This window comes from Neophocaena asiaeorientalis, unplaced genomic scaffold (assembly GCF_003031525.2).
Source record: "Neophocaena asiaeorientalis asiaeorientalis breed wild unplaced genomic scaffold, Neophocaena_asiaeorientalis_V1.1 scaffold51, whole genome shotgun sequence".
In the NCBI taxonomy this organism is placed as follows: Eukaryota; Metazoa; Chordata; class Mammalia; order Artiodactyla; family Phocoenidae; genus Neophocaena; species Neophocaena asiaeorientalis.
Window position 1 is genome coordinate 1,156,302 of NW_020173335.1, and position 15,368 is coordinate 1,171,669.

At 37.8% G+C, this 15,368-nt stretch overlaps 1 protein-coding gene across 3 annotated transcripts in view; it reads left to right on the forward strand.

Moving 5' to 3' along the window:
- The window catches only part of TESK2 (testis associated actin remodelling kinase 2), a 127,811-nt gene that overhangs the window by 18,290 nt on the left and 94,153 nt on the right, over positions 1-15,368 (forward strand). For 2 of the 3 annotated variants that reach the window (XM_024746097.1, XM_024746099.1), the window contains exon 2: positions 9,217-9,528. In XM_024746097.1, coding sequence (XP_024601865.1) covers positions 9,307-9,528 — 222 coding nt within the window. In that variant the 5' untranslated portion in view covers positions 9,217-9,306. The remainder of the gene's footprint in view (positions 1-9,216; positions 9,529-15,368) is intronic. The other variant, XM_024746098.1, reaches the window with a different exon arrangement.

A 15,368-nucleotide genomic window follows, 5' to 3' on the forward strand; every position in this document is an offset into this window, starting at 1 on the left:
TTTTTTTTTTTTTTGCGGTACACAGGCCTCTCACTGCCATGGCCGCGCAGGCTCAGAGGCCATGGCTCACGGGCCCAGCTGCTCCGCGGCATGTGGGATCTTCCTGGACCGGGGCACTAACCCGTGTCTCCTGCATCGGCAGGCGGACGCCCAACCACTGCGCCACCAGGGAAGCCCCATTGACTTTTTTATTGATAGCTTTTCAAATTACTTTCTCCAATCAAAGCTTTTAATTGTACTTTCTTTGGGAAAAATAAATCAATCCCAGTGCAAGTGAAAATTAGCCTTTGAAAACCTTCCTATGCAGAAAAGAAAGGAAAAAAGTTTTGAACTTTCCAGTTTATAAATATTGAAATTGAGAACAAAATTACTAAAAAATTATTTGTGTCCTTGTAAGCAACATAATTTTGGCATTTTTGAAAGACTGCTGAAGGCTGTTTCCTGGTTTAAGAACAAAACTGATTAAGCTTTTCTGACACAGTGCTTCTTAACGGGGACACTATTGGCATTTAGGGCAAGACAGTTCTTTGTTGTGCAGGACTGTTCTGTGCATTGTAGGACATTTAGCTTCCCTGGCCACTGCCCACTAAAATGCCAATAGTGCCCACCCTACACCCCCACCATTGTGACAGTAGCTCCTCGCTGACAAGAACCTCCTTCCCCCTAAATCTTCACATGACCCTAATTAAGAACCACTGGGACTCTCGCTGGGATATTTTTAGGGAAGCAGCTCACAGTATCATCAGTTTCCATTTAGGAATTCCAAGTTTTTACAAGCTTAAAATTCTTGATCAACAATGTGTAGTCTCTTGAATCAGATAGCCTCTTTACAGCAAGAGTAATTGTAGTTGTTTTTCTGTTCCGCCCAAAATGTATACTTTAAAGGACACTATTTGTATCAAAAGGTAATATTCCTTAAGTGAGACCAAGAGAAGTAACCGAGAGTCTGAAAACAGCATAAAATCTCACAAGTTTCAAAGAATGTATTGTCTGATTTTAAATTTAGTTATTTTCAGGTTTAAAAAAATAGGGTATGGTTTTAGAGTCTGTTCATACACACCTTTGCTGCCTTTTATGGCTAATTAAAAATTATCAGATTAAATTGAAAGCTATTTGTAACTTGGTTGGTTTCGTTTAAAATGTGGTCATTTAGTATGCTGGCCAAGGAAGCAGAAGGCATGGTTTGGAAGTTTTCCCATGCTCAGCACTTTTCCAGAATGGATTAATAAAGTTCTTACTCCCATAAGGGGACTGTACTTTTTATCCCTCAGCTGTCTAGTAATTAGTATTGCTTTAGCATATAATAGGGGCTCTACAACTAAATATCAGTGTTTGTCATGAGTGCTTTTATATTTTAAGTTTGTGGACTTGAATAAGTAAGGCTATCCAAAAATTTTCCTAATGCTTTTGAGTTTTTAGGCTAAGATATAAATATTCCTTGGACCAAAAACTATAGTCGAACTATTGCAGAATAAAGGGTTGAGAATCTTGAGACTTGGCTTGCACAGTGGGATGCTATTTATTTGCCAAATTGTTTTCAGTTTTTTTGGGCTGAGCATACTACATAGCTGTTGTATTGGCAATAGACTTAAAAAAAAGAAAACAACTGTTAAAATTCTTTTTTTATTATGAAAATTAAATATAGAAAAGAGTAAATATAGAAAAAAAAGAAAATTAAATATAGAAAAGAGTACAATATAATACCACCCAGAATTAACAAATATTAGTGAAAAAAATAACAAAATTAGCAAACATACCGTTTTGTGTTTTTTATAGGTTTGTTTTTTAATAAAAGGAAACAAAACATTATTGTTATAGTTGAAATCTCCTTTATTTCCCTTCCTTATCTCATTTTTCTTCTTTCCCACCAAGGTAACTACTACAATGAATTTAGTGGCTGGCTTTCTAGTTCATGCTTTTATCTTTTTTTTTTTCTGGCTGCGCCTTGCGGCATGTGGGATCTGAGTTCCCTGATGAGGGGTCCAACCCGAGCCCCCTGCATTGGAAGCATGGAGTCTTTTTTTAAAAATATTTTATTTCATTTATTTATTTTTGGATGCATTGGGTCTTCGTTACTGCCCGTGGGCTTTCTCTGCGGTGAGTGGGGGCTACTCTTGGTTGTGGTGCGCGGGCTTCTCTTTGCAGTGGCTTCTCTTGTTGCGAAGCATGGGCTCTAGGCACGCGGGCTTCGGTGGTTGTGGCACGCGGGCTCTAGAGCGCAGGCTCAGTAGTTGTGGCGCACAGGCTTAGTTGCTCTGCGGCATGTGGGATCTTCCCCGACCAGGGCTTGAACCCGTGTCCCCTGCATTGGCAGGTGGATTCTTAACTACTGCGCCACCAGGGAAGCCCAAGAAGCACGGAGTCTTAATCACTGCACTGCCAGGGAAGTCCCCCTAGTTCATACTTTTAGACATTTACTATAAATATATATCTTTATATAATAATCATAATAAGCAACAGAACTTGAATGCTTACTATTTTCCAGGCACTGTTCATTTAATCAATACCCTATGGTGATTGTAAGGATTAAGTGAGTTAATACATATAAAATGTTATAATGTAGGTACTAATTTATTTCCATTTTATAGATGGGGAACTGGAGATGTAGAGCGGTTTTGAAATAACTTGACCAGGTTCACATAGCTGCAAGTTACAGAGCAAGGATTTGAATACAGATTTGTTCTGAAGGCTATACCTTTAATCAGTATGCTGTCCTGCCTCTCTATAATATATGTTATTTTATATGTTTAAAAAATACATTTTTTTATTAAAATGGTATTATCCTGTAGGATGGTCCTACAGTTTTTTTGGTAACTTCTTAAAAATTGCTTTGAATTCAGTTTGAAAAAAATTTTATTTATTTAGGGCTGCATCGGGTCTTAGTTGTGGCACTCGGGATCTTTCGTTGTGGCTCACAGGCTTCTCTCTAGTTGTGGCGCACAGGCTAGTAGCTGTGGCTCGCAGCCTCAGTAGTTGTGGCGCACCGGCTTAGTTGCCCTGAGGCATGTGGGATCTTCCTGGACCAGGGCTCGAACCCGTGTCCCCTGCATTGGCAGGCAGATTCTTAACTGCTGTGCCACCAGGGAAGCCCTACATCATCTTTTTAAAAAAATTTTTATTGGAGTATAATTGATTTACAGTGTTGTGTTAGTTTCTGCTGTACAATAAAGTGAATCAGTTATACATATACATATATCACTCTTTTTTTAGATTCTTTTCCCATATAGGTCATTACAGAGTATTGAGTAGAGCTCCCTGTGCTATACAGTAGGTCCTTATTAGTTATCTATTTTATGTATCATAGTGTGCCTATGTTAATCCAAATGTCCCAATTTATCCCTCTCCCTCTTTACCCCCGGTAACCATAAGGTTGTTTTCTGCATCTGTGACTCTATTTCTGTTTTGTAGATAAGTTCATTTGTACCTTTTTTTAGATTCCACATTATACCACATTGTCTTTATCCATTCATCTGTTGATGGACACTTAGGCTGCTTCCATGTCTTGGTTGTTGTAAATAGTGCTGCAGTGAACATTGCGGTGTATGTATCCTTTTTTTTCTTTTTCAAATTTTATTGAAATGTAGTTGATTTACAATGTCATGTTAGTTTCAGGTATACAGCACAGTGATTCAGTTATACATATATATATATATATGTGTGTATATATTCTTTTTCAGATTCTTTTCCCTTATAGGTTATTAAAAAATATTGAGTATAGTTCCTTGTGCTATACAGTAGGTCCTTGTTTGTTATCTATTTTATATGTAGCAGTGTGTATCTGTTAATGCCAAGCTCCTAATTTATCCCTCCCCCCACTTCCCCTTTGGTAACCATAAGTTTGTTTTCTATGTCTGTGCGTCTATTTTGTAAATAAGTTCATTTGTATCTCTCTCTTTTTTTAGATTCCACATATAAGTGATGTCATATGCTATTTGTCTTTGTCTGGCTTACTTCACTTAGTATGGTAATCTCTGGGTCCATCCATGTTGCTGCAAATGGCATTATTTCATTCTTTTTTATGGCTCAGTAATATTCCATTGTATATATGTAGCACATCTTCTTTATCCATTCCTCTGTCAGTGGACATTTAGGTTGCTTCCATGTCCTGGCTATTGTAAATAGTGCTGCAATGAACGTTGGGATGCATGTATCTTTTTGAATTATAGTTTTCTCTGGATATATGCCCAAGAGTGGGATTGCAGGATCATGTGGTAGTTCTATTTTTATTTTTTTAGGGAACCTCCATACTGTTTTCCATAGTGGTTCTACCAATTTACATTCCCCCCAACAGTGTAGGAGGGTTTCCTTTTCTCCTGAACTTCTCTAGCATTTATTGTTTTTAGACTTTTTTTTTTTTCGGTACGCGGGCCTCTCACTGTTGTGGCCTCTCCCGTTGCGGAGCACAGGCTCCGGACACGCAGGCTCAGTGGCCATGGCTCACGGGCCCAGCCGCTCTGCAGCATGTGGGATCTTCCCGGACCAGGGCACGAACCCGTGTCCCCTGCATCAGCAGGCAGACTCTCAACCACTGCGCCACCAGGGAAGCCCTGTAGACTTTTTAATGATGGCCATTCTGACTGGCGTGAGGTGATACCTCACTGTAGTTTTTATTTGCATTTCTCTAATAATTAGCGATATTGAGCATCTTTTCATGCGCTTGTTGGCCGTCTGTATGTCTTCTTTGGAGAAATGTCTGTTTAGGTCTTCTGCCCACTTTTTGATTGGGTTGTTTGTTGTTTTTGATATTGAGTTGCATGAGCTGTTTGTATATTTTGGAGATTAATCCCTTGGTTTGGTTGCTTTATTTTACAAATATTTTTGTACACTAAGTTGGTTGCTTTATTTTACATTTTCTCCCATTCTGTATTTTTCTAAAGTTTCTTTTCCATCTCTGTCCAAATTGTAATTGGCCTGGCCTTCCTCTGCACTCAAGTCCTGATCCTCTTTTACATGCAGATGACTAGCTTAACTCCTTACAACTCTCATAGTGGAAAAACACTGAACTAAGTAATAATGAAATGGAAAAAGCTTGAGCTTTGGTGCTGGGTGGACCTTTGTTCCAGTTCTGGTTCTAACAGGTCTGTTTCCTTAGACAAGTTACTTAACCTCCTGAGCCTGCATTTGTTTTTCTGTAAAATGGGGATCATACCTGCCTTGGTGGTATATTTTGAGGATTAAATGAGAAAGTTCCTGTGAAATTCTTGGTGTTTTTTTTAAAAAGCTATTAATATTCCCCTTCCCTGCTGTAGGGGATCTTCAACTCTTAGTGTACATAAGAATCACTGGGAAACTTGGTAAAATTTCTAGGCCTCACTCCAAGAGATTCTGATTTAGTGGGTCAAGGTTGAGACCCAAGAATCTGAGTTTTAAATGAAGTCCTTGGGTGATTTTGAAGCAGATGATCAACAGACATACTTTTAGAAGTGCATTATCCTTGGTTCTAAGTCTGGCTTTGCTAGTAAATACCTTATAGCTATGGGCACATTATTTATGCTTTCTGGTCCTTGTGTTTCCTAAAATATGAAATGAACTTCATGGTCTCTACTGGCTGTAAAATTTTAAAAATGTTGGTCTTATAATGCTAAATTTTTGATATGGTGATTTGTTGCCACTTTTTGGCAGAGGTTCAATAGAGATACTTAAATGTTTCATTCTTTTTTTTGGCCATGTCAGGTTTTAGTTGCGGCACGTGGGATCTTTCTTTTCTTGTGGCATGTGGGCTGTTCGTTGCGGCGTGCAGGCTTCTCTCTAGTTGTGGCATGCGGGTTCTCTCTCTAGTTGTGGCACGTGGGCTCCAGAATGCATGGGCTCTGTACTTGGCAGCATGCGGGCCCTCTTGTTGAAGCCTCAGTAGTTGTGGCACGTGGGCTTAGTTGCCCTATGTCACGTGGGACCTTAGTTCTCTGACCAGGAATTGAACCCACTTCCCCTGCACTGGAAGGCAAATGCTTTACCACTGGACCACGAGGAAAGTCTCAATGTTTCATTCTTTAGGAACTTGGATTATTCTTCCTTCTGTGAAGAATGGTGACACTAGCTAGGCAAAAATAATTTGTTTTAAAGATACAGTTATATCTCATGGAACCTTAAGCCAGGATACAGTTAGGCCTCAGGAATCAGGGATTAGAGCACATTAGGAAAATCAAGAAGTTCTTGTCTGTGCCTTTTTTTCCTCTGCAAATTTGCCTCAATCCCTTGGCTTATTCTGCCTTCAAGCCTGCATGGTAGAAAATCGCCATGGCCAACAGCTCCTGAGTTTACATGGTTTCCATTTTAGAAAGCAGCCAGACTGAGGCTGGAATATCTTAATTCCAATTCCAAATTGCCCAGAAAGGAAATGTGATTGGTCCATATTGGGTAGAACACTACCAACTTTGGCTACAGCAGGGTCATATTGTAAGGATATCCCTGCAAGCCCTGCTGCTAATTCTCCATGATTGGAGGTGGTAGAGGTATTCTGGGTTAGGTATTCATCACATTTATGGAAGTGTTTCACTAATTGTAGAATCACAATGTTGTATTTTGCATAGGACTCTTATAATTGATTCTTTAAAAAAAATCTTTTTCAATACTAATTTTATTTTATTTTTATTAAAAAATTTTTTTATTTTAAAAATATTTATTTGGTTGCACTGGGTCTTAGTTGTGGCAGGCGGGCTCCTTAGTACTGGGGTCCCTGCATTGGGAGCATGGAGTCTTAACCACTGTACCACCAGGGAACTCCCCCAATTTTTATTTTATATTGGAGTATAGTTGATTAACAGTGTTGTGTTAGTTTCACGTGTACAGCAGAGTGATTCATTTATACATATACATGTAACTATTCTTTTTCAAATTCTTTTCCCATTTAGGTGATTACAGATTATTGAGCAGGGTTCCCTGTGCTACACAGTAGGTCCTTATTAGTTATCTGTTTTATATATAGAAGTGTGCATGTGTCAATCCCAGTCTCCCAATTTATCCTCCCCCCCTATTCCTGGTAACTATGTTTGTTTTCTACATCTGTGACTCTATTTCTGTTTTGTAAGTACGTTCATTTGTACCATTTTTTTTTAGATTCCACATGTAGGCGATATCATATGATATTTGTCTTTCTCTGTCTGACTTACTTCACTCAGTATGACAATCTCTAGATCCATCCATGTTGCTGCAAATGGCATTATTTTGTTCTTTTTATGGCTGAGTAATATTCCATTGTACATATGTACCACATCTTCTTTATCCATTCTTCTGTCGGTGGACATTAAGGTTGCTTCCATGTCCTGGCTATTGTAAATAGTGCTGCAATGAACATTGGGGCACAGGTATTGTTTCAAATTATGGTTTTCTCTGGATATATGCCCAGGAGCGGGATTGCTGGATCATATGGTAGCTCTATTTTTAGTATTTTAAGGAATCTCCATACTGTTCTCCATAGTGGGTGTACCAATTTACATTCCCACCAACAGTGTAGGGGGGTTCCCTATTCTCCACACCCTCTCCAGCATTTATTGTTTGTAGGTTTTTTGATGATGGCCATTCTGACTGGTGTGAGGTGATACCGTATTGTAGTTTTGATTTGCATTTCTCTAATAATTAGCCATGTTGAGCGTCTTTTCATGTGCCTATTGGCCATCTGTGTGTCTTCTTTGGAGAAATGTCTATTTAGGTCTTCTGCCCATTTTTTGATTGGGTTGTTTGGTTTTTTGATATTGAACTGCATGATATGTTTGTAAATTTTGGAGATCAGTTGCATCATTTGCAAATATTTTCTCCCATTTTATGGGTTGTCTTTTTGTTTTGTTTATGGCGTCCTTTGCTATGCAAAAGCTTTTGAGTTTAATTAGGTCCCAGTTGTTTATTTTTGTTTTTATTTCCATTATTCTAGGAGACAGATCGAAAAAGATATTGCAATTTATGTGAAAGAGTGTTCTGCCTGTATTTTCCTCTACCAGTTTTTAAAAAAATATTTATTTATTTGTTTGTTTAGGTTGTGTTAGGTCTTAGTTGGGGCATGTGGGAACTTTAGTTGCAGCATGCAGACTTCTTAGTTGCAGCATGCACACGGCATCTAGTTCCCTGACCAGGGATTGAACCTGGGCCCCCTGTATTGGGAGTGGGAGTCTTACCCGCTGGAGCACCAGGGAAGTCTCGTCTGAGAGTTTTATAGATGCTGGGAAAACTGGACAACTACATGTAAAAAAAAAAAAATTAAATTAGAACATCTTTTTAACACCGTACACAAAAATAAACTTAAAATGGATTAAAGGGACTTCCCTGGTGGTCCAGTGGTAAAGAATCCACCTTACAATGCAGGGGGCGCAGGTTCCATCCCTGGTCAGGGAACTAGAATCCCACATGCTGCGGGACAACTAAGCCCCGCGTGCCACAACTACTGAGCTCGCGCCTCAACTAAAGAAGAGAAAACCCACGTGCCACAACTAGAGAGAAGCCTGCGCGCTGCAATGAAAGATCCCACATGCCTCAACGAAGATCCCACGTGCCACAACTAAGACCTGACACAACCAAAAATAAATAAATAATAAATAAATCTTTTTAAAGAATGGATTAAAGGCCTAAATATAATTGATTCTTGTGGAAAAAGTAGATGTTGGGAGAGACAGGCTAAAAGAAAAAGTGGGTTTTTGTTTTTATTGTTAGGTGCCAGATGGGATGGAGCCTTCTGTAGTCACTTCTGCTGGACTGGGTTGTTTAATCAAGAGTGGAATTTTAAATTGCTTTTGGATATAGTTTTCTTCTTTTAAAATTATACAATTTTATAGTATAAAATATTTGTCATCCTTGTTTTATATATTTGGACTTAATGATTTTTCAAATGAAGAGAAAATTATATGAGGCTGTGAAGGGCATTGGCAGGAGCACAGGCTTTTGAATCAGACAATCTGGCATGTTAACTTTATCTGTGCCATTTGGTGACTGTATGATTGCTTGACCTCTCTGTGAAATGAACATAATCTTTTATCATGGGTTATTTGAGAATCAAATGACATGACATATGCATAACTCTTATAGTATGTTTCCTAGATAATAGGTACTCAACGAATAATAGATATATCACTGCTTTTTGAAGGTAAAAGCATAAAATGTTTTTTAGATCTGAAAATCAGGAGCTAGAATATGAAAGAGGAAATATTTTTACATTGATAGTGTTCTGTATGCCTGTATTTATTAGTCATTAATGGTTTTAATGAAATATCATTTTAATCTCTTATTTAGTGACAAGCCAGAAGAGAAGTAAAACTCAACAGAAATTTACTATGTGTGGAATTCATTCCTAAAAGAAGAAAAAAAGTGATTATTGAGACTATGGATCGGAGCAAACGGAATTCAATTGCAGGATTTCCTCCACGTGTGGAGCGTCTTGAAGATTTTGAAGGAGGTGGTGGAGGGGACGGGAACATGACCCAGGTGGGAAGAGTTTGGCCCTCTTCATATCGAGCTCTTATAAGTGCCTTTTCCAGACTGACGCGTTTAGATGACTTCACCTGTGAAAAAATAGGGTCTGGCTTCTTCTCTGAAGTGTTCAAGGTGAGTGATGCATCAGTTTTTCTTATATTGTCTTGTTGATGGTCAGTTTCACTGCAGAGTTGACAGTTGTGTTTAATTAAGACATAGGCTTTGCCTTGTCAGGGTGCTATGGATCTTGAGCAGTGTTACAAACTGTCCTCTTGAGCTATCTATTAACTTGTAAGATATTTTATTTATTTTAATTATAAAAATACTACATGCTGATCAAAAATTAAAATAATATAGGAGCCTCTTCCACTCCCCCAGAATTCTTCATCATCCCAAATGGAAATTTTGTACCCATTAAAAAATAACTCTCTCCACTACCCTTAGCCCTGTTAATGTCTGTTCTACCTTCTGTCTCTATGAATATGTCTATTCTAGGTATTTCATATTAATGGAATTATACAATATTTGTCCTTTTATGCCTGGATTATTTCACTTAGCATAATGTCCTCAAGATTCATCCATGTTGAAGCATATATCAGAATTTCGTTTCTTTGGAATTCTCTGGCGATCCACTGATTAGGACTTGGTGCTGTCACTGCCGGGGCTCTGATTTGATCCCTGGTCCGGGAGTTAAGATCCTGCAAGCCACACGGCAGGGCAAAAAAAAAAAGAATTTCATTTCATTTTATATCTGAATAATATCCCATTTTATGTGTATACCACATTTTTTTTTATCTGTTCACCTGCTGATGGACATTTGGGTTGTTTCCTCCTTTTGATTATTGTAAATGATGCTGCTATGAACACTGATGTACAAGTAACTGAGTCCCTGCTTTCAGTTCTTTTGGGTATTTACCTATAAGTGAAACTGATGGGTCATATAGTAATTCTGTGTTTAGCTTTTTAAAGAAATTGTGGTAAAATACACATAACATAAAATTCACTATCTTAACCATTTTTAAGTGTACAGTTTTAAGTATATTCACAATGCTGTGCAACCAATCTTCAGAACTTTTTCATCTTGCAAAACTGAAACTCTGTACCTACTAAATAATTCTTCCCTTCCCTCTCCCCGCAGCTCCTGGCAACAACCATTCTACTTTCTGTTTCTATGAGTTTGACTACTCTAGATACCCTATATAAATGAAATCATGTAGTTTTTGTCTTTTTGTGATTACCTTATTTCACTTAGTCTGTTTTACTTTTTAAGGAACCACCATACTATTTTATGTAGAGTTGTACCATTTTACATTCCCACCAGCAACGTACAACAGTTCTCATTTCTCCATATTCTTACTAACACTTGTTCTCTTTCTTTCTTTTTCTTTCTTCCTTTCTTTCTTTCTTCCTTCCTTCCTTTCTTTCTTTCTTTCTTTCTTTCTTTCTTTCTTTCTTTCTTTCTTTCTTCCTTTCTTCCTTTCTTCCTTTCTGATATTAGCAATTCTGGTGGGTATGGAGTGATATCTCATGTGGCTTTGATTTGCATTTCTCTAATGACTAGTGATGTTGAGCATCTTTGCATTGGCCTTTTGTGTATCTTCTTTGGAAAAATATCTATTCAAGTCTTTTGTCTTTTTTTTTTTGTGGTACGCGGGCCTCCCACCGCTGCGACCTCTCCCGTTGCGGAGCACAGGCTCTGGACGTGCAGGCCCAGCAGCCACGGCCCACGGGCCCAGCCGCTCCGCGGCACGCGGGATCCTCCCAGACCAGGGCACGAACCCGCGCCCCCCGCATCGGCAGGCGGACTCCCAACCACTGCGCCACCAGGGAAGCCTTTTTTGTCCAGTTTTGAGTTCGATTTTATTTGTATGTAAGGGTCATATCCTTTATCAGATATATGATTTGAAAATATTTTTGCTTATTCTGTGGGTTGTCTTTTTACTCTCTTATAGTGTCCTTTGATGCACACAAGTTTTTAATTCTGATTATGTCTAGTTTACCTAGTTTTTCTTTTGTTGCCTGTGCTTTTGGTGTCATGCCCCAAAATAACTTCCAAATCCACTATCATGATTTTCCCCAATGATTTCTTCTAAGAGTTTTATAGTTTTAGCTCTTACATTTATGTCTTAGATCCATTTAATTTTTGTATGTAGTGAAAGGAAAGGTCTAACTTCATTCATTCAATGGTGCTGAGTTTTCCCAGCACCATTTGTTGAAAAAAACTGTTCTTTCCCCATTGAATGGTCTTGGCACCCTGTTGAAAATCAATTGATCATATGTGCCAGTGTTGATAATGCTTTTATTTTATTTTATTTAAAAACATATTTATTTAGGGACTTCCCTGGTGGCATAGTGGTTAAGAATCCGCCTGCCAATTCAGGGGACACGGGTTTGATCCCTGGTCTGGGAAGATCCCACATGCCACACAGCAACTAAGCTCGTGTGCCACAACTGCTGAGCCTGTGGGCCACAACTACTGAGCCCATGTGCCACAACTACTGAAGCCCACACACCTAGAGCCCGTGCTCTGCAACAAGAGAAGCCACTGCAATGAGAAGCCTGTGCACCACAACGAAGAGGAGCCCCTGCTCGCTGCAACCAGAGAAAAGCCCACGCACACAACAAAGACCCAACGCAGCCAAAAATAAAATAAATAAAAAATAAAATAAATAAATTTATAAAAATAAATCATTGCCATACCCAAGGTCATCTAGGTTTTCTTCTGTGTTATCTTCTAGGAGTTTTACAGTTTTGCATTTTATGTTTAGGTCTGTGATCCATTTTGAGTTAATTTTTATGAAGGTGTAAAGTCGATGTCTAGATTCATTTTTTTTGCACGTGAATCTCTAGTTCTTCCAGCCCCATTTCCTGAAAAGACTATTTTTGCTCTGTTTTATTGCCTTTGCTTCTTTGTCAAAGATCAATTGACTGTATTTATGTGGATTTCTGGGCTCTGTATTCTATTCCATTCATCTGTTTGTTTATTCTTTCATCAATACAACAAAGTCTTGATTACTGTAGCTTTATAATATGTTTTGAGGTCAAGTATTTGTTCTTCTTTAACACTGAGTTGGCTATTCCGGGTTTTTTGCCTCTCTATATACACTTTAGAATCAGTTTGTTGATATATACAAGATAACTTGCTGGGATTTTGGGATTGCATTGAGTCTATAGATTAAATTGGGAAAAACTGACTTTTTGACAATATTGAGTCTTATCCATGAACATGGAATACCTCTCCATGTATGTAGTTCTTCTTTGTTATCTTTCATCAGAGTTTTGTGGTTTTCTTCATACAGATCTTGTACATATTTTGTTAGATTTACACCCAAATATTTTATTTTGGGGGTTGCTGATGTAAATAGTAATTTGTAATTTTAAGTTCTACTTATTCATTGCCTGTATATAGGAATGTAATTGGGCTTTTTTGTACTAACCTTGTATCTTGCAACCTTACTATAATTGCTTATTAATTTCAGGAGGTTTTAAAAAAATTAATTTGGCTGCCTCCAGTCTTAGTTGTGGCATGTGGGATCTTCGTTGTGGCATGTGGAATCTTTCGTTGCGGCATGTGGAATCTTTCGTTGCAGCACACAGGCTTCTCTCTAGTTGTGGTGCTCAGGCTCCAGACGCGCAGGCTCAGTAGTTGTGGCTCACGGGCCTAGTTGCTCCACGGCATGTGGGATCTTCCCAGACCAGGGCTCGAACCCATGTCCCCTGCATTGGCAGGCAGATTCTCAACCACTGTGCCACCAGGGAAGCCCCGGAAGGTGGATTCTTAACCACTGGACCACCAGGGAAGTCCCTATATGCTCTCATCATTTCTAGTGTAATTTGGTTTGATTTCCTTTTTTTTTTTAAAACATCTTTATTGGAGTATAATTGCTTTACAATGGTATGTTACTTTCTGCTTTATAACAAAGTGAATCAGCTATACATATACATATATCCCCATATCTCCTCACTCTAGTGTCTCCCTCCCACCCTGATTTCCTTTTTAATCTAAGAATTATATAATATGAGATTTTAAAATTTCCACACAGTAAGTTTTCTTTTGTAGTTGTTTGATATTTAATTTCTAATTTTAGTGCGTCATGATCAGAGAAAATGGCTTATATGAAGTCTGCCTTTGGAGTATAATTTAGATTTTGTTTTGGTGTAATGCATGATCAGATTTTTTTGAATGCTGCAAATGTGTTTGAAACAAATATGAATTTCTATTTGTTTGCATAAAGTTCTATATATCTCTGTTAGATTAAGCTTTTGTACTGTGTTATTCAGATGTTATATGGCCTTCTTTATTTTAGTCTAATCTATTTCTTTGAAAAAGTTCTATTAATAGTTCCTAATGTGTCTATAGATTTCTCCTTGTGTTTCTCTCAGCGTGTTATTTGTTTACAGGCCATTTTGTGAAGTAGATATTAATAGAAATTCATGATTATTATTGGATTGTATGCTGTAGATAGATTGTATATTTTATAAATGCTAGTTTTTAATTTTTATCCCACCTTATGCATTTAGCTTTGATTTCTACTTTATCTGATATCAATATTGTGTACCTTCTGACTCACTGTATGCATTTGTCTGTTGTTTCGGTTATTATTTTCCCAGTATGTCTTTTTCCATCTCTATTTTTATTCTGTCTGTGATAGTACATTTTTAATGTGTGTCCTGTGAAACAGTTTTATATTTAGTTTTTTTGATCCAAAATTAAATTTGCCCATAAAGAGAGAGATTGTAATCTGTTTACATTTATTGTGATTACTTCTGTCTTTATACTGAGTAAACTCTTAAATGGTAATTTAATGAGTATAGAATTTAGGACAGTAGTTATTTTCCTCAGCACTTTGAAATTACTCTTCCCCTTTTTCTTCTTCTTTTTGTAGTTCACCTCTATTTTTGCTGATAAGTTAATTCTTAGTCTGGTTGTTACCCTTTTTATTTTTCATTTATTTATGTATTTTTTTTAAAGACTATCGTTTCTTTTTTCTTTTTTTTTTGGCTGCAGTTGGTCTTCATTACTTCACATGGGCTTTCTCTAGTTGCGGCGAGTGGGGCCTACTCTTCGTTGTGGTGCGTGGGCTTCTCATTGCAGTGGCTTCTCTTGTGGAGCATGGGCACTAGGCACACAGGCCTCAGTAGTCGTGGCACATGGGCTCAGTAGTTGTGGCTCACGGGCTCTAGAGCACAGGCTCAGTAGTTGTGGTGCACGGGCTTAGTTGCTCCATGGCATGTGGGATCTTCCTGGACCAGGGATCGAACCTGTGTCCCCTGCATTGTCAGGCGGATTCTTAATCACTGCGCCACCAGTGAAGTCCCAGGGATTTTTTTTTTATCTCTTTTTATCTCTGTGCACTGCTGTATCTTCAGTGTCTAGAATTCTACTTGGCACATAGTACCCATTTTTCTACAAGGTTATTTTTCTTGTATCTTACTGATTTGTGGGACTCTTTATATCTGTGCTATGAATTATAGATATTTTCCAAGATTGTAGTGCTTTTTAAGCTAGTTTTTAACAATTTTGCAATGTAGAAATAGTTCATTTTGTTTTTTACTGTCTTGACTTCTGTTTCTTTTATTATTTAGAAAGGCTGTCTGCACTCCTTTGTTATAAATAACAATTTTTTTCTAATCACTTTTATGGTATTACTACTTATGTTTAAATATTTGATCCATCTGGAATTTATTTTTTAAGATGTGTAGTCAGTTCTACCAGCAACATTTAGTTTATATCAATCTTTAATATTTTTCTCACTGATTGGAAATGTCACCTTTATTCTATACTGAATTTTCCTAAGAATTTTGGTCTCTTTCTAGACTTTATTCTATTGCATTGAACTGTCTATTCATATACCAGCATTGCAGCTTTATTTTAATATCTGGTTAGTCTAGTTCTCCATCATTATTATTCCTTTTCAGAATTTTCTTGGCATTTCTTCCTTTTTTTTTTTTTTTTTTTTTTGCAGTACGCG